This window comes from Ahaetulla prasina, chromosome 2, assembly GCF_028640845.1.
Source record: "Ahaetulla prasina isolate Xishuangbanna chromosome 2, ASM2864084v1, whole genome shotgun sequence".
Taxonomy (NCBI): domain Eukaryota; kingdom Metazoa; phylum Chordata; class Lepidosauria; order Squamata; family Colubridae; genus Ahaetulla; species Ahaetulla prasina.
This window is the reverse complement of record NC_080540.1, coordinates 242,513,207-242,534,056: the sequence shown is the minus strand read 5'-3', so window position 1 is coordinate 242,534,056 and position 20,850 is coordinate 242,513,207. Positions and strand designations below refer to the sequence as shown.

At 37.2% G+C, this 20,850-nt stretch overlaps 1 protein-coding gene across 8 annotated transcripts in view; it reads right to left on the bottom strand.

Annotated features, from left to right (window-relative positions):
- Positions 1-20,850, bottom strand: part of SYK (spleen associated tyrosine kinase) — a 43,775-nt gene that overhangs the window by 8,856 nt on the left and 14,069 nt on the right. For 6 of the 8 annotated variants that reach the window (XM_058169033.1, XM_058169038.1, XM_058169034.1 and 3 more), the window contains 7 exons: positions 19,465-19,625; positions 16,230-16,368; positions 13,439-13,526; positions 10,626-10,666; positions 8,978-9,046; positions 5,787-5,871; positions 1,764-1,941 (listed from right to left, as the gene is read on the bottom strand). In XM_058169033.1, the coding sequence (XP_058025016.1) occupies positions 1,764-1,941; positions 5,787-5,871; positions 8,978-9,046; positions 10,626-10,666; positions 13,439-13,526; positions 16,230-16,368; positions 19,465-19,625 (761 nt within the window). The remainder of the gene's footprint in view (positions 1-1,763; positions 1,942-5,786; positions 5,872-8,977; positions 9,047-10,625; positions 10,667-13,438; positions 13,527-16,229; positions 16,369-19,464; positions 19,626-20,850) is intronic. The other 2 variants (XM_058169040.1, XM_058169041.1) reach the window with 2 other exon arrangements.

Sequence of the window (20,850 nt, the reverse complement as noted above, 5' to 3'; positions counted from 1 at the left end):
TAGTTCTTCTAGAAATTTTGCTTAAAGAACTTGCCATGGAAAATAGCACAAAGGAAATAGATAATAATTGCCAAATTTATAACAGATAATAGGTGTTATATTGGTGGCTAATAAAAATCTTGGCCCAATGCTATTTTTGACCCATATGATATAGTATTTGACCCATATTGAGTCATATTATAAGGTAAGGTGATAATTTAGTATCTTTTGGGGAATAGTGAATTAATGCATATTAATAGATTTATGGGAACATCTTTAAATGTTAAAAATAAGCTAATATTTTAATTTAAAAGGGCCTCTGGTGGCTCAACAGACTAATGCAGTCTGTTATTAACAGCAGCTGCTTGCAATTACTGCAGGTTCAAGCCCCACCAGACCCAAGGTTGACTCAGCCTTCCATCCTTTATAAGGTAGGTAAAATGAGGACCCAGATTGTTGGGGGAAATAAGTTGACTTTGTATATAATATACAAATGGATGAAGACTATTGCTTGACATAGTGTAAGCCGCCCTGAGTCTTCGGAGAAGGGTGGGATATAAATGCAAATAAAAATATATATACATAATGTTGAAGCTTTGAAATTTGGCTGTTTATCAAGAATTGTGCTTGTAATCAGCATGGGAGTGGTGCAAAACAATTCTGTTAAGAAATTGGAATCTGTCAAGGAATAGTTGTCAGAAATGTGTGACCAATCTGTTTTGAAAAATGCAAAACAGATTATTTTCTATCAATCAAAGGATGCAATAGCATAGCACAGGTTCTGTCATATCTTAAAATAATATTTTGTACTATTCATGTTATAGTAGTGAATTTATTGGTAAATCAGTGACTACTGAGAAATATAAAATATTAGATTTTTCTTTTTTCTTTCTTAATTTGTATTTTTTTCAAATTAGATTTGTTTGTTATGAAAAATAAATAATCATAAATAATAAAATAGAATAAAATATAAATTGTGCCCATACTTTTTCCAACAGAAAGAGCAAATATATATAGAAAAAAATGTTAATTATATAGTTTACTGCTATGGCACCAGATTAAAATCAAAATGCTGATTTTCATATGAACAAATTATAACAAATAATTTGAAATAAAAATACTGTTATGTTAGGCTCAATGGTGGGATTCAGCCAGTTCGCACCACTTCGGGAGAACTGGTTTTTCACTTTCTGAACAGTTTGGCAAACTGGTTGTTGGAAGAAATCATTAGGGCAGAGAACTGGTTGTTAAATTACTTGAATCCCACCACTGGTTAGGCTGCAATTCAAACTACTCTTTCTAGGTTAATTAAATGGCATTTCTGTGTAAACGTACACAAAACTGAATTTTAAAGATACAATTATATCCATATTCACAAGGAAGATTCAGCTGAAATTCGGTAGGCAGTTATTGAATTTAAGGAGACTTCTGACTGAGCTAGGAGATAATAAAGCTGCCTGTGTCTTTGGTTTAAAGGTACCATGCTAGATTTTTGTTATACAGCTGGAATCCAGTGCACATATTTGTGACTTGAGAGTTAATGTAGTTAAAGCAATGTACTACTGGTTTATGGGAACAACTGTCTATTCATTTTAAATTACCAAATGTTTTGGAAGGCTATAGCAAATGAACAATATTCATTTAATTGAACCTAGTTAATTTTTAATTCTATATTAGATAAAGGGTCTCATATAATTTTTTTCTAATAATTATTGTAATAACAGTATCAAAATCCAATAAAGAGGAGGATACTAAAAGCATACAGATGGGGAACAATAACCTACTTTTTCATTTCATAAGTGCCTTTTTTTACTGTACCAAAATTACCAGAACCAAGTTCTTTTTCTTCCAAAGTCAGTAAATTTCGGTCAAGAGTGACATTTTTAGCTTTTACTTCTTCTGGATCTGCATATGGACTTTCATAAACTTCTGTATCCATAGGCAAAGGTTCCCTGTGTTCACCTGTTAAATGAACAGCAGAACTTACTTTATTACAACACTCCTTGGTAATCTGTCCTTACTGATTGAATTTAAAATATTAACTTTACATTATTAGCTCAAAATGAGACACATCTTTTCAAACAATCATAATTATATTTTACTTTGAACTTTGGTATTGAACTATAGTGCTATTTTAGGCATATGGTTCTCATTTGCTTTTGTACATCTTAATGGATCACATACAGCAGGGGTGTCAAACTCTATTTCATTGAGGGCTGCGTCAGGACTGTGGTTGATTTCGGGGTGCTGGGTGGGCACAGCTGACTGGGTGGGCACGGCCAGCTTGACGCTGCTCACTGGGCGTGGCTGACTGGGTGGGCATGGCCCACTGGGTGCGCATTGCCAGCTTGACCTGCTCCCTGGGTGTGGCCAGCTGGGTGGGTGTGGCCAGCTTGAGGCGCTCACTGGGCATAGCTGATTCATGATGGCTGGGTTGGGACAGAACAAGTCATACCAGCTAATTTGATGTGGAGACAATTTGGTACCCCACGAGTTCCTCGCCTCCCCAAACTGCTGGCAGCCAAGTGCATACGCGCACACATATACACGGTTTCCAGGTTTGGGGACTTTTATCCACATAGGAAGGAGAAGGCCTTCTTCCCAAGCCCAAGCATGATTGGCAGTTTGTAAGCTCAGATGTGGATAAAACGGTCCAAGCTTAGAATGGTGTGTCTCTGTGTGTGCACGGCATGCCAAAGGAGTCGTTCTTCTCTCAATCCCAGACATTGTTGGCATTTCCCTGTCTAATGCACCCTCCCAGCAAAGGAGGAGGTGAAGGACGCTGCTGCTGCATGTGCAAAAATGGAAGAGAAACTTTGCAGGAAGCAGTTTCCTCTGAGTCCAATTTCTGCCTTGACAGATCTCTGGACAGCAAGCGGAGGCGGCAGGAGAGCAGTGCTCCCTGGTCCTGCACAAGGGAGGCTGGCCCTTCTCCAAAAGGAATCCCTGTTTCCAATTATGAGTGGTAAGGAAAGCTGCCCCTTGTTGGGGCAGCTTTCCCTCATACTGCTTCCCCACCCACACCTCCTCCTCTCCATGGCAGGTCTCCACTCCACTCCACTCCACTCCACTCCACTCCAGAGATCTTTCAAGGCAGAAGTTGGACTCGGAGGAAACTGCTTCCTGCAAAATTTCACTGCATCAGCACTATGGTTGCCCTCAAAAACCAGTTGCATGTGAAGACTATTGTATCATATTAGTTCAGGAGTATATTAGCATGGGACAAACAGGATTAACATTTCAAATATGAACAAATATTTCAAATAAAGCTCCAAAAACAAATTTAAAACAAACATAAGCTTTTAATATGCAAAAACAAATTTAAAACTAAGAAAAAACATAACATTTTAATTCTCTCTCTCTTTTATGCTGTTTTGTCCAAGCCGGATGCTTAGCATCTTTTATTGGCTACAAGTTCATCCATGTTTGGAGTTAGGTTCTGAGCTGTGGAAGCTCTCAGGATAGAGTGGAGGTGTGCATCAGTGAGAACCCTTCTATGTGTGCTTTTGTTCACCCTCATCTTGGAGAAAAGTTGTTCACACAGGTATGTACTTCCAAACATACACAGCATTCGAGCAGCTTGTAGGTTGAGTTGGGAAATTGTTTCAGGGATGAACCTTGTGGATTGTGTGGGCCCTACAGAATCATATTTTGATTCTGACCGAGGGAGGTCGCTGTCCCGCAGATAGCCTGCTGTGAAACCCTCCTACTGAAGTGGGACCGTGGGGTGCAGGTGGGCTTGCTGATTGTGTACCTGGCTCCTTGCTACATAATGGCAGCTCTGCCCGAGCTGCTGGAGATGATAGCCGGGGGAGGAACAGGCTCCAGCTCAACCCTTCCAAGACTGAGTGGCTGTGGGTTCTGGCGTCCCAGTACAGTCAGCTTACGCCATCGCTGACTGTTGGGGGGGAAGTTCTGACCCCCAGGGGTAGGGTGTGCAACTTAGGCATTCTCCTGGATGATCGGCTGTCCTTAGAAGAACACTTGACGGCTGTCGCCAGGGGAACATTTTATCAGGTCCACCTGATTCGCCAGTTGCGCCCCTTCCTTGACCGGGACTCCTTACGCACGGTCACTCATGCCCTCGTCACTTCCCGCCTGGACTATTGCAATGCTCTCTACATGGGGCTCCCCTTGAAGAGCACCAGGAGGCTCCAGCTAGTCCAGAATGCGGCCGCGCGGGTGATAGAGGGAGCACCTCCTGCATGGCCTGCACTGGCTGCCGGTAGCCTTGTGGGTGCAATTCAAGGTGCTGGTTACCACCTTTAAAGCGCTCCATGGCTTAGGACCGGGATATTTGCGAGACCGCCTTCTGCCACAGATTGCCTCCCAATGACCTGTGCGCTCCCACAGAGCGGGCCTCCTCAGGGTGCCGTCGACCAAATAATGTAGGTTGGTGGCCCCCAGGGGGAGGGCCTTCTCTGTGGCAGCACCGGCCCTATGGAACGAGCTACCTCTGGGGTTACGCCAACTCCCCGACCTCCAGGCCTTCAAACGTGAATTGAAGACCTTATAATTTCATCGATCGGGACTAGCCTAAGAAATATTTTAGCGAAATTTTAAATGGGTTTTAAATCGGTCTTTGACCATTTTAGTGATTTGGCCATTAAATATCTGGTTTTAATTGTTTTTAAATATTGTTATTTATTAGATTTAAATTTGTATTGGTTTATGTATTTTAATATGGCTGTAAACCGCCCTGAGTCCTTCGGGAGATGGTGTGGTATAGAAATGTAATTATAAATAAATAAAAATAAATAAATATTTTGCCTTAAGTGTGCTACATTCTATCAGCTCCATCCACATGCTTACAGGAGATTTCTCCAAGTCAACTGCAAATAGATTGCAGAGCCATCCAAAATTGAACATCTGTGCTTCAAAATCAACAAAGCGACGTGTAAACTCCATTTGAAGTATGCTCAGTTTATCAACAAATTGAGCATCTGAGAACACAGCGGTGGGGATTTGGCTGATGAGTGTTTGGCAACAGGGAAAGTGACTCAAGTTTGTTTGCTGCATCTGAGTCTTCCACAGTCGCAGCTTTACTCGAAAGACTCACACTGCATCGTACATGTTCGTGATCACACGGTCCCGTCCCTGAAGTTTAAGGTTTAGCACGGTGCCACTATAAAAACAGCTTTCACAGCAGCTTCACTTTGTGACTTTGCTTTTGTGAAATGTGCTGCTGTGACATCAGACTCTTTTTCAACTCTTCCACCTTCTTTAGCTTCTGGTGTATGTCCAAGTTTTTGTACTTGTCCTGAGGTTTTGTCTCATAGTGTAGTCTCACATTATATTCTATAATTACAGCCACAGTAGTTCTGCAAACAAGGCACACAGCCTTATTTTAATGTCAACAAACAGGTACACTGTCACTCTCCATAGGTGCTGTGATGTTGCTAAAGCTGCTCAAAACATCTGGACTCACAGCATCCTAGTGAACCTCAAGAGCACTCAGTACAGTTTATATGTTTTTGGACTATAATGGAATTCTTTGCTTTTATCTGGTCCACTTCCCAGAGTTTATTGGATAGCTGGATGACCATATAAACTGGATAAATAAATAAACTGAAATCCAGCATTTTTCTGGGCACCAGGTTAGAGAAATATTGGAGAAGTTTGGTCCACAGTTTTACAAAGCACTAATATATCTCAATCAGTGTTTATAAGTCTTAGGCCAATGTGAGACCTGAACAAGTGATTTCACTTGTAGTGAAATAAATAAGCACTTTGAACTTGTGAATAGTTAACTTTCTTCACTGCTGTATTTTAGACATTATCAGAAATGACACAATATCATTACATACCTCGTTTTGCCCAAGAGGGCGCATAATTGTTAAACATTGCAAGTAGTGCAGAATCATCTCTCTGGCCACGAACAGAGAAAGAAGTCTATGATAAAAAGAGATAGATAGATATATATATATTATTTCAATCATTTGGGGTTAAAGAGAGGGACAACATTAAGAAGAAAATTACTTGACAAACATTAAGCAAAAACAATGTGCAAGCCGAGTTGAAGAGAGAGAGCAAATCTTACCTAATCTTTTCAAAAGTTATTTGCTGCTTATATTTGGCAGTAAAGAAAGACTTGCAATGCAAAAGCATAAAGATTTCTGCAAATATTTTAAATAATTTCCTAAAGAAGAAATTAAACAATAGTTTTATATTTCAAGAAGACAACTATAGATCCTATTTTGGAATCCCTATTTTGAAATCCCGAAAAAAGAACTGCTCAGTGTTTTTTTTCTAATATACTGCCATTTTTCATTTTATAAACCATTCTTCAAAAGTGCATGGACTTTGAAGCAGTAATTTGGGAAATAAATGTAATCTACTGGTCTAGCATTATTTGAAACTAACATGGATAAGTTGGGTCAACTGAATGAACTTATCTCTAAATAGTCTTATTGCTTTTCCCAACCATTGATCTATGCTTTTTTAATGCAAGTGAATAAAAATGGAAAGCTGAATAACACATTAAGCTTGCTTGGAACACTAGAAAACGTAAATACAGATGTACGAGGATAAACATGATACAATAGATAGTTGTGGTAGCCATAAAATCAATCCATCCATCCTTCCTTCCTTCCTTCCTTCCTTCCTTCCTTCCTTCCTTCCTTCCTTCCTTCCTTCCTTCCTTCCTTCCTTCCTTCCTTCCTTCCTTCCCTCCCTCCCATATTTTTGCACACCAATATCTATTTGAATCAAAACAACGTCTACATAGATAACAGACAGAATGAAATATACTAGTTGTAAGTCTACATTACAGCAATAACAGCATTTTGCTAATATGTCTAATTGTTTTTATCACTTTATCTGTAAATTCAATTTTAACATGCTTCCATGTTAAATTGTAGAAGTTTCACAAAAACTGATATCCCAAGAAAGTGGAAGGTTTTGCGACAAATTTGATTTAAAAAGCCAAGCTGTAAAGAAATTATATTGCTAGCAAAACAATTTAAGTATCTTTTTTTAAAAAAAAGACAACTAGCAACCTGATACGTTTGTTTATAAATAAAATGACTACTTCATAAATATTTACAAAGTAACATATATTTAGAGCTGCCTCTGTGATGGCAATTGGAATCCTGAGTACTATTTCAGCATCACTTTTCAAGGAAAGAATGGAAATGAGTTACAAATGCTTTTAACATAAAATCTGCTGCTACTAAATCACTTATAAATAGTTTTATTTGTTATATATGCCACAGAAAAGGAAAATAATTCTTACTGGTGCTGAACCTTTTAAAGGGAATTAATAGATGCCTATGAATTTCACAGTACATACACTATGTAAATACCTATATTTGCTAGAACAGGAGTGTTTAGATCTGGCCCGCAGGGCTGCCCTGGAAACAGTGAAGGACTGGCCCGTGGTGCCTCTGCCAGCGAAAACGGAGCTCGGGAGGGCTGCACGTGGCTCTCCTGAACTCCATTTTCAGCTGCGGCTGGTTCCTGCAGCCCTCTGCCAGAGAAAATGGAGCTTGGGAGGGCTGTATGCGGCCTTCCTGAGCTCCATTTTCACTGGCACAGTGCTCGGGCCACCACAGATGCCCCCGACATGAGTGACATTGAGCTGGCTGTGCCCCTTAGCCACAACCTCCCAGGCCCCCGAGGTTAAACACAACTCTGATGTGGCCCTCAATGAAATTGAGTTTGACACCCCTGTGCTAGCAAAACGTAAGAGCCCTACTTTGAATGAAACAGAGAAAAACAGAGATAGGTAATCACTTAATGTTCCTGTCTTCTCCAAAGCACAAGGTAATTCTCTAATGTTATTAATTAATTTAGTTCTGTCAGTTTCAACACTCTCAGGTCCCCATTGCTAAAGACAGAACTAAATTGATTGATAACATTGGAGAATTACTTTTAAATATGAAACTTATTCGTATGAGACTTTAACACAATTAAGGAGAGTGGTAAAATTAATTAACTTTTCCCTATTTAGTTATGAAGAGGTGACTATGACCCATGTGATGGGAAAAGAAACAAGTGTTTGTAAATCAGGCCTCTCCTTTACATCTAACATTTATGTAAAATGCCTAAAACTCATTTGTCATAATAGGCTGTGAATAAATACAATATTTATGTTTGTTTTAGATTCATCAATATATTTAATATATTAATAAAATCTTTCTAACCCTTTTCCATTAGAAGAGTTTCCACAATGGGATCCACGAACCATTTTGTTTATTGTATATCATATAGGAATTTGCATTGGACTAGGAAGCTGGAAGGCCTTGAAAGAAATTACAAAATGGCAATCAAATAGCACCAGCAGAGTTATTATAGTTTGAGAGGTAAGTAGCAGAAATTAGTGTAATGCTTTGCTTTATGTAGGCAAGGGATTCATAAAGTCTGGGTCATGATCTCCTGGTGGAGTCACAAGTAGCTTTGAAGGAAGTTGCATTTCTCCTACTGAATCTAGAGGATGCAGTCTATCTGACTGCTAGCTTAGGTTTGAGCACTTGTTCAATGACCTTTTCTGGAACTGTTTCTACTCCAGATGGCCACCCAAGCAACATAGCCAAGATCACAGTGCTCTTATCTAATACCTTTGTTCTTTTCTTGGGCATCTCTAAGGGGTTGAGATGGGAGTTGGTCTATTAAGCCCTGCACTTACACTCACTCCACTCAAGCTAAAATTACTTCTCAGAGGAGGACAATGCATTGCAATGGGAGCCCAGTAAACTTAGGATGCCTGATGTTTCAGAAATTAGACCTGCTTGTAAAAATATTTATTTTCTTTCTAAGCAACATAATTATTATAAAACAAATCATTGTTGTATTTCAAAACAAATAAAATGCAAGCCCAAGAATAAAATAGCCATGGGTTAATTATATAAATTAAGAAGTAAAAGCTGAAGAAAGGTGCTAGATGCTCAGAGATTAGCAACAAGAAGCAGAATAAACTACAAACAGTTTTGAAAGTCAGCAAAATGAAGGTAATTTTTAAATGTATGGTAGGACTTAACCAAACTAAGTTTAATTGCACCTTTTGGCTTCCTGGCTTTGGGAAAGTGTATGATTTGATTCTGGTGATAAGTCCACCTGTTGACCAAGTCTAGAAACCATAAAGGATATCAAAAAAATAAATAAATGTATGAAGAAAATGTGAAAAATCCATTATCTATTTTTTTCAGTCGTTTACAATAGGTCTGTTCTAAGTATAGCATATTTTGTGATGTACATTATAATCAGTGGTTTTAAAGTTAAGTGGATGTTTGCTTCCATCAAAACACTGGCTAAATTCAAACTTTGATTTATTTTAAAAGAGATCCACTAAAATAAATAGATCTTAAATTATTCATTTGCAGGTTTATTGATTACAATGGCTTATTATAAGTAGAAACAATTCTGGATTTCATGACAATGGTTGCATTTTTAATTAGAACTTTTGGCTTTGTAGTCAGCTTGCTCTGTTGCTAGTAAAGGTCATAACTGGGACATACAGCCTTATGATTATATATTTAGCAATAATATGGGAGATATTAAGAAATTTTCTTGGTTGGAAAACTTCAATTTTTTTATTTCTTTTCCCCAATGGTATAATTTGTTTTATGTATATTCGAATATTGGAAATGGAATTTAATTTATTCATAACATACACCATCCTCATGCAATCCATTAAGAAAAAGTTTGATCATTTTGGTCTAATTAATACATTTATGAAAAATCAGTTTTTGGAGATTCTTCCTAGAGGAATTTACGATACATATTAATTCCCTTCTGGGTGTAGGTATCTGAGTAACTGCTTCACAAATCTATCACAATAGCCATCTATACACAAATTTAAGGCCTGGTTTGTTAAAAATGTTTGCAGATAAACATAATTGGTTGGTATCATGCTAAATCATAAAGCACCAATTTATAAGGCACAATGATCAGATTTACCAGCTGGTTACATTATAACTTATCACAATTAATAGATTATGTCTAACATAAGAGATTAAAGTATTTTAACTAGTGCAAACAAGTTTAAACAATCACTTTCACTTACGGTACATGCTTGTTCTAGCACGAAGTGAATGGAAAGGATAAAATCCAATCTTAAAAACTAGGACAGGAATTTCCAATAATGTTTAATGTTTGGGACCAAAAGCCTTATTGGATTGTGCTTATTATTTTCTCCATTTCTTCAAATATAATATATGAATTTCTGTAACTGTCACATACAGTATTTCTTTTAAACATAATCCCCGTTATTTTATTTCATATTCTCCAATTATACTTTCTGCTTCTAATGTATTCAAATCCTATATGCACTTGCTTACAGAGCAAACAAATATATCTAAAATTACTTATTTCATTAGTTATTCTGAAAACAGAATTAATATTTCAAAATTTGAAAAATGATAGCTAATATTTTATTTGTACCAGATACAAACCCATGTATGAATTTTCGGTAATCACTGAATAAGTTGCCTTTTAACAAATTAATATTACTTTAATTTAAAAACAACAACAAACATATTTATGAAAATGCATAAATGCATAAAAAGGTAATTTGCAACTTATTTTTGAAACTTATTTTAATTCACTATTCAGCAAGAATAAATATATAAACCACACAAAATGCTTAAATATTGCCAGACTTTATATTATTTAAAATATGACTGGTTTTCGCCAGTACATTTTCTTACCGTGGAGTTGCGAGGCTTAGAAACATTTGGGGGTAATGTATCTAAGGTAAAAAGATATATCAATTACTATAAAAATATCAGTTGTGACTTATTAAGATCAGCTTCAAGGAGCAAAGACAGACTTTATCTCCATGCAAAGACAAATTCAGTTCCCATTAAAAAATGAAAGTATACAAATGAGCACATGTGACTTGGTCCTGGAACATATTTTTCTGGAATAGAAAAGGTTATGTATAAACTTTTGTCTGCTGGTCAAGAGGATCTTGTAGTTTTGCAATTTACTGGAGGGTTTTTCAACAGGCTGAAAAGTAGAAAAGCCTCATTACAAGTTCATCATCAACAAAAGATTGGGAGGCTATCGGTGGCAGTCTCGTAGATAACCCGGTCCTAAGCCATGGAACACTTTAAAGGTAGTAACCAACACCTTGAATTGCACCCGGAAGGCTACTGGCAGCCAGTGCAGGCCGCGCAGGATAGGTGTTATATGGGAGCAACGCGGTGCTCCCTCTATCACCCGCGCGACCGCATTCTGGACAAGCTGGAGCCTCCTGGTGCTCTTCAAGGGGAGCCCCATGTAGAGAGCATTGCAATAATACTCAAAGGTGATGAAGTACCCTGATATCACTAAGATACAGCGAGTGTGACACAGGAGACACTGCTCAGAGGCCCAAAACCTTTCACTGGCATACCACACATGTTAAACCACTGGAACCCAACACCTGATGAGCATCCTCTCCCATGAGCCCTGATTCCCTGGGCCCCCACACATACCATGCTCCAAGGCTTTGTGGAAAATGTCTGGAAGTCAATGGAGGGAAGCTTTGGTTCCCCCCCCCACCCAAAAGACAAACACACAAGAAGGCCCTGAGGGATTTAACCAGCGTTGCCTGAAAAAGCTAAATTTTGGGTGGATATTAAGCTTCTTGAATGTTGGAGAGTTGTTGGGAAAAGATGGAGACTGTGCTTCTCTGTTTCCTATTTTAGAAAGCTGGATGGTGTCTTGGGTTTTTCCCCCCTACAATCAGAGGCATTGAAAGGCAGCCCTGAAAATATCAGCATCTGATCAGAAATGGAGATAGCTTAACTAGAGAGATTGACTAGCCCTTGTGGCTGCTGGACCAGCTTCAGAGTGAACTGCTGAAGCTGGTTCAGCAGTTGGACTGCTGATTTTTTTCCTCCATCAACAATTCACCAGGTTCATCCCTGAAACGACTCCCCAACTCCACCTACAAGGTGCTCAAATGATGTGCTTGTTTGGAAGTACATGTAAGCAACTTTTGTCTATGATGAAAAAGCGCACACAGAACGATTATTACTGATGCACACCTCCACTCTATCCTGAGAGCTTCCACAGCTCAGAACCTAACTCCAAACATGGATGAACTTGTAGTCAATAAAAGATGCCAAGCATCCGGCTCAGACAAAACAGCATGAGAAAGAGAGAACTAAAAAACTTATGTTTTCCTTTGTTTTAAATTTGTTTTTGCATATTAAAAGCTTATTTTTGTTCTTTGTTTTTGCATATTAAAAGCTTATTTTTGTTCTTTGTTTTAAATTTGTTTTTGCAGATTTATTTGAAATATTTGTTCATATTTGAAATGTTAATCCTGTTCGTCCCATGCTAATATACTCCTGAACTAATATGCAACTGGCCCTTTGAGGGCAACCATAATGCTGATGCAGTGAAATTTTGCAGGAAGCAGTTTCCTCCAAGCCCAACATGTGACTTGAAAGATCTCTGGAGTGGAGTGGAGTGGAGACCTGCCATGGAGAGGAGAAGGGGATGGTGGGAGAGCAGCATGGAGAGGAGAAGGGGATGGTGGGAAGGCTGCCTCAACAAGCTAACATCCTTACCACTCATAATTGGAAACGGATTCCTTTTGGAGAAGGGCCAGCTTCCCTCGTGCAGGAGCACTGCTCCCCTGCTGCCTCCTCTTGCTCTCCAGAGATCTATTAAGGCAGAAGTTGGATTCAGAGGAAACTGCTTCCTGCAAACTTTCTCTTCTTTGTTTCCACACACAGCAGCACGGCGTCCTCTTCCTCCTCCTTTTCTGGGAGGGTGCACCAGATAGGAAAATGCCAACAATGTCTGGGACTGGGAGAAGAACGCCTCCTTTGGCACACGCACACACCATTCCAAGTTGGAGACTTTTATCCACATCTGAGCTTACAAACTGCCAAGGGAGAAGGTCCTCTCCTTCCTATGTGGATGAAAGTCCCCAAACTGGAATGTGTGTATGTGTGTGCGCATATGCACTTGGCAGCCAACAATCTGGGGAGGCAAGGAACTTGTGGGGAACCAAATTGTCCCCACATCAAGTTAGCAGGTATGACTTGTTCTGTTCCGACTCAGCCATCCTGAGTCAGCCACGCCCAGTGAGTGGCATCAAGCAGGTCACACCCACCCAGTTGGCCACACCCACCCAGTGGACCATGCCCAGTGAATGGGGTCAAGCTGGCTATGCCCACTCAGTTGTCCATGCCCACTTAGTCGGCCACACCCAATGAGCTGTGTCAAACTGGCCACACCCACCCAGTTGGCCACGCTTGCCCACCCCTGTGAGGTCAACCATAGCCCTGATGCGGCCCTCAATGAAATCCTGCAATAGTTTGACAGCCCTGCAATATGTACTTATCTTTTTTTAAGAAACTGTATTTCAGAAAAATTAAGTTAATTATGCAAATAATGACATTGTTAGGGTATTTTTAATTTATTACTAGGAATTTTCTTCATCTTCTTGACACAATCAGATGTTAGTAATGCACACAGTGTATGATTTGACTTCCATATTTTAAAAATATAAGTCACTTACTATTTCTTGACTGAAAAGCTGGATCTTTAACGGGCTCTGTGATTATTCTTAGAAGTCCATCTGCTTTGTAGGAATAATGTTCCACTAGCTGTCATTTGGATAAAATAAAATACCAGTAGCAGCAATTAAATGAAAACAAATGCATGCACAAGCTATTAAATGTTTAGTTCCAGCCCACAACTAAAATTCTGGATTATGATTTCTACTTAATACTGCACATATATCAGGTTTCAGTGAACAAGCAGGACTGGAAATAACTTGGCAATTTCATAAGAAGTTGAGAACTTCTGATAAGTAATTTTATTAAAATTAGAAAGCTATCATGAAAAAAATTGCAGCATTTCAAGTACAAGAGCCATTTATAGATTAACTATTCAAACCTTTTGTATTATGTTATATTGTTCATTCTTTTTAATGGGCTACTTGGCTTCTTGGAGCAGGAGGTCCAATTTCCACCAATCTTGTTTTAATAACTATGTGATATCAGACTTTCTTCTAAAGTATGTGAGATTTAACTCTCCTACTAAAATTTAAATAGCCCTGTTGAGCTACGTATACGTTTCTCTTTTTCACCAACCATTGACTTAAATAGATTTTTGTAAACTTGTATACCCCAAGATTAGAAATATGATGAGGCAACATCGTTTTTATTTGCTAATATGCAAACTATCTCATTTGGGAAAAGAATATAAGTATATAAGCATTAGAAAATTAGATTGTATGGACCAAATTCCTATACATTTTGCACGTTTGATCAAAATAAACTTGTAATCTCATTGAAGAACTGTGTACTTAAAAACAAGCTGCCCAGAGAAAGTGAAAATTTGGCTTGTTTACCACTCTTTTAACTCAGTTTTCTGCAGACAGAATAGTAGTACATGTAGTCCTCAACTTACAACAATTTTCTTAGTGACCATTCAAAGTTACAACAACATTGAAAAAAGCAACTTATGACCATTTTTTACACTTATGACCATTGCAGCATCCCCATGCTCATGTGAATGACATTCAGCTGCTTAACAACTGATTCACATTTATGACCATTGCAGTGTCCTGGGGTCATGCAATCATCTTTTTGCAACCTTCTGATAAGCCAAGTCAATGAGGAAACCTGATTCACTTAACAACCATGTTACTAATTTAACAACTGCAGTGATTCAGTTAACAAAGGTGGCAAGAAAAGTCGTACAATGGGGCAAAACCCACTTAACAAATTTGTCACTTAGCAACATGAATTTTGGGCTCAATTGTGATCATAAGTTGAGAACTACCTATACAACATTTATGGCACAATTAGAAGTAATTGCCTTTCTCTTTTTAACTGTCCTTTTCCATCAACAAGAAATATGAGTAAAGTTTTAGTATACAAACTAAAAGGAATCCACTCTACACAGGGGTGTCAAACTCAAGGCCCATGGGCCGGATCTGGTACTTAGATCTGGCCTGTGGGGCCAACCTAGAAACAGCAAAGGTCCAGTCTGCAGTGCCTCTGCCAATGAAAACGGAGCTCCGTTTTCGCTGGCAGAGGGCTGCAGGAGGCTGTTGTGACAAAAAATGGGGCGTGGGGGGCGCACATGGCCCCCTGGGCTCCGGTTTCACTGGCAGAGGCCTATCAAAACAAACTAAAAACAAAACAAAAGGAGAAATGTTTCCCCTTTTGCATTTGAGCATACAAGAAGGGACAAGAAAGGAGAAAGGGTAAGAGGAAATAAAAAGAAGTTTAAGATGGGAACAGAGCAAGGAAGGAAAAATAAGGAGGAAAAGGAAGAAGAAAGGAGAATGAAGAGGGGAGGAAAAAGAAGAAAAGGAAGGAAGGAAGGAAGGAAGGAAGGAAGGAAGGAAGGAAGGAAGGGGATTATAATGAGCGTGAGGTAGGGTCTCAGGGAAGTCCTGCCTTAGCACTTGGACACTACAGGTGCCCTGGTACGAGTGACGTTGATCTGGCCACGCCTAGCATGGCCACGCCCACCCTCCGCTATGCCTACCTTCGGCCTTCCAAGGTCAAACACAACCCTGATGCGACCCTCAATGAAATCGAGTTTGACACCCCTGCTCTACAATGTTATATAGGTGGTATGAGATAGGGCTGTCCATCTCATTGAATGTGAATCTGGGTGAAGTTCAACCAACAATTAAAATAATGTCACAAATCATTAAAACACTTAAAAATAGATAAAGGCAAGAATTATTATCTTTCAAATATATTTATCAGTATTCAATTAGGGATGACAATTTAAATATATTTGTTTTGTGTTTTCCTTTATGCATGTTTTTGTATATAGTCTTGTCTCAAATAATTTTTTTTAAAAAAAAATATTTATTTATTGCGATTGTTTGCCTCTTTTCCAAGATTACAATTTTCCAAGGTAGTCTCTTTTCTGAGACATTTTATTATTGAAACTCACTCAATATAAAGAAAATATTTGAAATATTCTGAAATGGAATCCTAGATTTTTTTCAATAGTTATTTTCATTTAGGTATAAATAAAAATCTAAATAGATCTAAATATAATAGACCTGTAATAGAACTATTATTACAAATATCTTTCTGAATCTGCTCTGCCACAAAACTTGCTGGGTTATCCTAATTGGATAGGTTAATTTAATCAGTATTAAACATAGTATATTTTATACACACAACTACACACAACACACATACATAAGGCTTCAACAAATCAACTATCAAAATAATTATAGAAATTGTTAAAAACTGTGGACGCTTAACAGCAACATAAATATATATACAACCGGCGAACAAGTTAAATAGTTAAGTGAATACTATTCAACAAACCTGACATAAAGTATCAAATTTCTTTCCAGCTGGTATTGAAAGTTTTCCTCTCTTGTCTTTATCAATGCGATAATGTGCTACCTTGCCTTCATTGAGTAAACAAAGAGCATAGGATCCACTGTTATCTCTTTCCCTAATCCTAAAAAGTAAAATAATAATAATAACAATAATAAGGTAAATTATAGTCTATATAAAGAGAAGGGCTATGAAAACCTAATAATATTCATGGCAAAATATGTTGGAACATAGTGCCCAAACTACAATTGTTAAGTGCTCCTGCTACCAGTAGGTAAATCAGAATGATGATTATGTGGTCCAGACTGAGGGTGGTTTTTTTAAAAGAATAAATAATTTATTTTAAAAGGAAAAGAAGAAAAAAAAATAGAAATTGCAAATTAAATGGAAAAGTTTGCAGAATAACGTCAGGATAGAATTAAAATGAAAGCAGAACTTATTCCACTGAAAGAAACGTTATCCTTATATAGCCATTTATAATTGGATCAAAACAATTATAAAGTTAGTTTCATGACATTTTAATAGTTTAGCAGTTTCAATATTGTTACGTTTAATTATTATTAAAAATAATTTTAAAATAAAATTTAAAGATCTATCTATTGAAAATAAACCATCTTAGTTTAAAGAACTTATTTTAAGAGAACCCAAATTTCAGATACGGCAGCAAGCTATCAACAGAATGATATGTGACTTACAAAATATCCTGGCAGCAAATATCATATATAAAGACAGTTCAATCTATTTTGTATGTTTATGTAAAATTTAGCAATACCTAACAGGAAAATAACTGGTCGCAAACAAAAGTCAGTATTTATAATTTGGTTCATCCTGCAGTTGATAGTTTGCCACAAAAATTGAACACCAGATATAATAAAACATTTCAACTTGATTCTTACATTTTCAAAAATTTCTGAATATATATCCCTATTTTAGAAATCACCACTGGGCTAATATGTGTATATTGTGTATTATTAATTATAGTAAATTTGATGTTTGCCTTCCATGACTCATTTGTGGATACTGAAATCATGAAAAGTTTTATTTTGGAGGTGGGGGGAGAAATAGGAAAAAAATGATTTCTCTAGGCAATCTCTCCCATATCTGATCCCTCCTCCTTCTTGCAGAACAGAGAGATTGGTAAAGAAGGGATTACAAGAGAGTAAGTGGCACACAGTAGGGAATATATTTATCAAGAAGAATCTGTTTAGCTTTACAATATCCCTAAGAAAAGATATTAATATCTACAAAGTGTCTTATCATAACTGTAACACCATGATGTTTTATAGCAATCTACTGTACTTCAATCTAATGTCTTCCAAATGCTTTGGGCAAAAATTGCACTTTAATGTACCCGAATGACACCAGATAAGGAGACTATCATATAAATTGGTTTCATTTTTACTTATCCTTCTCCCCGAAATCATGGTCTGAGAAGGTTATATTTTTAAAAGTTGTAAAATAAGGAAAAATGAAGGCTAGTTAAAAAAACCCCATGTACTGATTTATACTCATTCTGTGATCACAATCTATAAAAAAATATAACTTATGTGATCTTAATACATTATTTCCAAGCTTCCATGAATGATTAGTATATTCCAGTTCCTGATTTACTATCATTCTGTGTATTTTTTGATTGACCTATAAATAGTTTAGTTCCAATAAAAAAGATAGGAAATACAAATAGATCATAATATTTTTATCTGCAAATCACAGCATTTTTCTGCATTTACAGAATTTAGACATTCACACAATCTAATTCTGGTTTTCAGGATACTAGAAAAGAGTTTTATAATAAAATCACATATATTTATTTATTATATTGGTTTGTTACTTATTTAGTAAATTATTAGAGATCTATTACTAAGATCACAGTAGGTATATTTGCCTATCTCTTGGGGCAACTGCAATCTGCTTTCTAAATGGTAGATGAAATCAATGAACTGTAACTTTTCTCTTGATTATCCTCAACAGGTAAGATTTGCTTCAGGGTTATTAGGTAATTTATTATTTTTTCTTTCAAGCCAGAATACAGGTAATAATAAAAAACTTTAAGAGCTTTCAGCAACTATCAGGCTAACTGTAGAATTCTAGGTATAGAAGGACCTTTCTTAGGTCAAGCTTAGAGTAACTTTGTAAACAGCACAGCAAAAAGAAAGACAATGCTTTCAGATCGGAGTTCAAAGTATGTAATACTAATCTAAAAATAATACTGCAGAATGAAAGAAGATTAAATAGTGCATGATATTGTGTGGGACAATACCTATTTTGAAAAATTGTATAAATGGTATAAATATGACCAGAAAGCATAGCAAACTAACTATAGTTTTAGAGAAAAGAATATGGAAATATCTCTCAAATTCACTATCTTTCAATGTAAAATGAGCGATAGAGGGAGAAATAGTATTAGTATTGTTGTAAAGAGTTTTGATCTCACAATAGCTTCTTCCATTGAGCAGAATGAAGAATGCATTATTTTCATGCAAAAATTAACCCAGGCCATAGTCTATTTATTTCAGGATCTACTTTTTTCAATCCAATCCTCTGGATGCACAAAAGGAGAGCATGAAGGCAACATAGGTTTTTTTTTCTTTACATTTATATCCCGCCCTTCTCCGAAGACTCAGGGCGGCTTACAGTGTATAAGGCAATAGTCTCATTCTATTTGTATATTTATTGCCCCCCCAACAATCTGGGTCCTCATTTTACCTACCTTATAAAGGATGGAAGGCTGAATCAACCTTGGGCCGGGCTTGAACCTGCAGTAATTGCAGGCTGCTGTGTTTTAATAACAGGCTTCTTACAGCCTGAGCTACCATGGCCAGTTCTCAACTAGTTCTCTAGTTGTTCATTCAGGTTCTGACATTCAATGACAAATGAACTATGAACTAACTGAAATATGGACCTTCTATTTAGCTACAGAGATTATCACCACCACCTACCCTTAATTTGTCCATTTTATTTTTTAGAGACGGTGATAGTATATGAAAAAACAAATTTCAGCTCCATAATCGGTGGACACGACGTTCTATATACTGTAAAGAACTGATCATGCCACTGTAAAGAAATCACAAATGCTGTTTTAAGTAAATGGAACTGCAATGGCCGACATTACAAAGAAATGTTGGAATGGTTAAAAACATTGTTTTGATTATTTTTCCTACTCTTCTTCTGTTTAAGTCATTAAGTCATGGAACCTGTAGGAAAAAATATATATACTTACAAAAATTTCCCATTGACCTTTGTACCCAGAAGTAGCCGTTGCTCTGAATCCTCCCGAGATATCATTCCATGGAACCAGGGCATTTTCAAGTGTGCAGTTGTAGCAATTAGTTTCTCCAGTTGCGGTTTCTGACTAATAATTGCTTGCTCAAGGGCAGGTCCCTATATAATTGACAGGAGGGCAAAAAATATACAAATATAATATAGTTAATTATGGAAGTTGATGTATGAATGATTTTGACATAAACAGAGCCGTTTACTAAGATTTTAAAGTATAAACATTCCGGTTGTAGAACTTTTAGGATAAGTTTTAGAGATCATCTGAATATCTGGCTTGCCCTGAGAGAAATTTACCCTACTAATCCTTTTTTGAGGAGTTAAAAGTAAGATATTGCTCTCAACCATCACTGGCTCACTGCAAGGGCAAACTGTCCATTTCTTTTCCTTGTCCCTTATCCTTTTCCTTGTCCCTTATCTAAAGTGATGTCTTCTAACTTCTGCCTGCAGAAGCAGTACTGTGAAAATGATTGGCAGAGATGGTGTAAAGTCATAAAAAATAATACAAATAAAATAATACAAATAAAATTTAAAATAACTGAGAAATGAATTACAAAATCATTAAACAAGAATTTTGAAATTCATATTTAAAGTTGGATTCTAGCCAACTTCACCAGTTTAGGTGATTAGATGACAAAGCGGTGAAATGAATGCTAGAGAATATGAATGCAGAAAAACTGAATTAATACTTTCTACCTGCTTTTGCTGTAGAACTCACAACCCACGGGATGGATGCATCATGTGCTGGCCACACCCATTCTCCGTTTAGCAAAGGGGAAAAAGTCACATGATGACGTGATACAACTAGTTTGATACCCCTGATGTAGAATATATAGAGATCGTCTTTGACTTACAATCATTCATTTGTTGATCATTCAAAGTTATGATGGGCTGAAAAAAATTGACTTACAGCCAGTCCTCATATTTATGACATTGCAGCACCTCTGTGGTTGCATGATCAAAATTCGGACACTTGCCAACTGTCATATATTTATAAAAGTTACAATTTCCCATTGTCACATGATCACCATTTGCAATCTTCATAGGGGGCCTCCAACAAGCAAAGTCAGTGGGGGAATTTGGATTCACTTAACAACTGTGGTGATACAGTTACTGTAATGACTGCAGCAAAAAAAGTTGTAAAATCGGATACAACGTACTTAACAACTGTATCACTTAGTGATGGAAATTCTGGTCCCAACTGTGGTTAGAAGTTGAAAACTACTTGTTGGACTGATACCTGAACCTGTATTGACTTTCCCAGGAGAGAAATTAGGACATCCAAAGCACATTGTATTATCAGAAGATGTTCTAGCACATCTCGAAGATT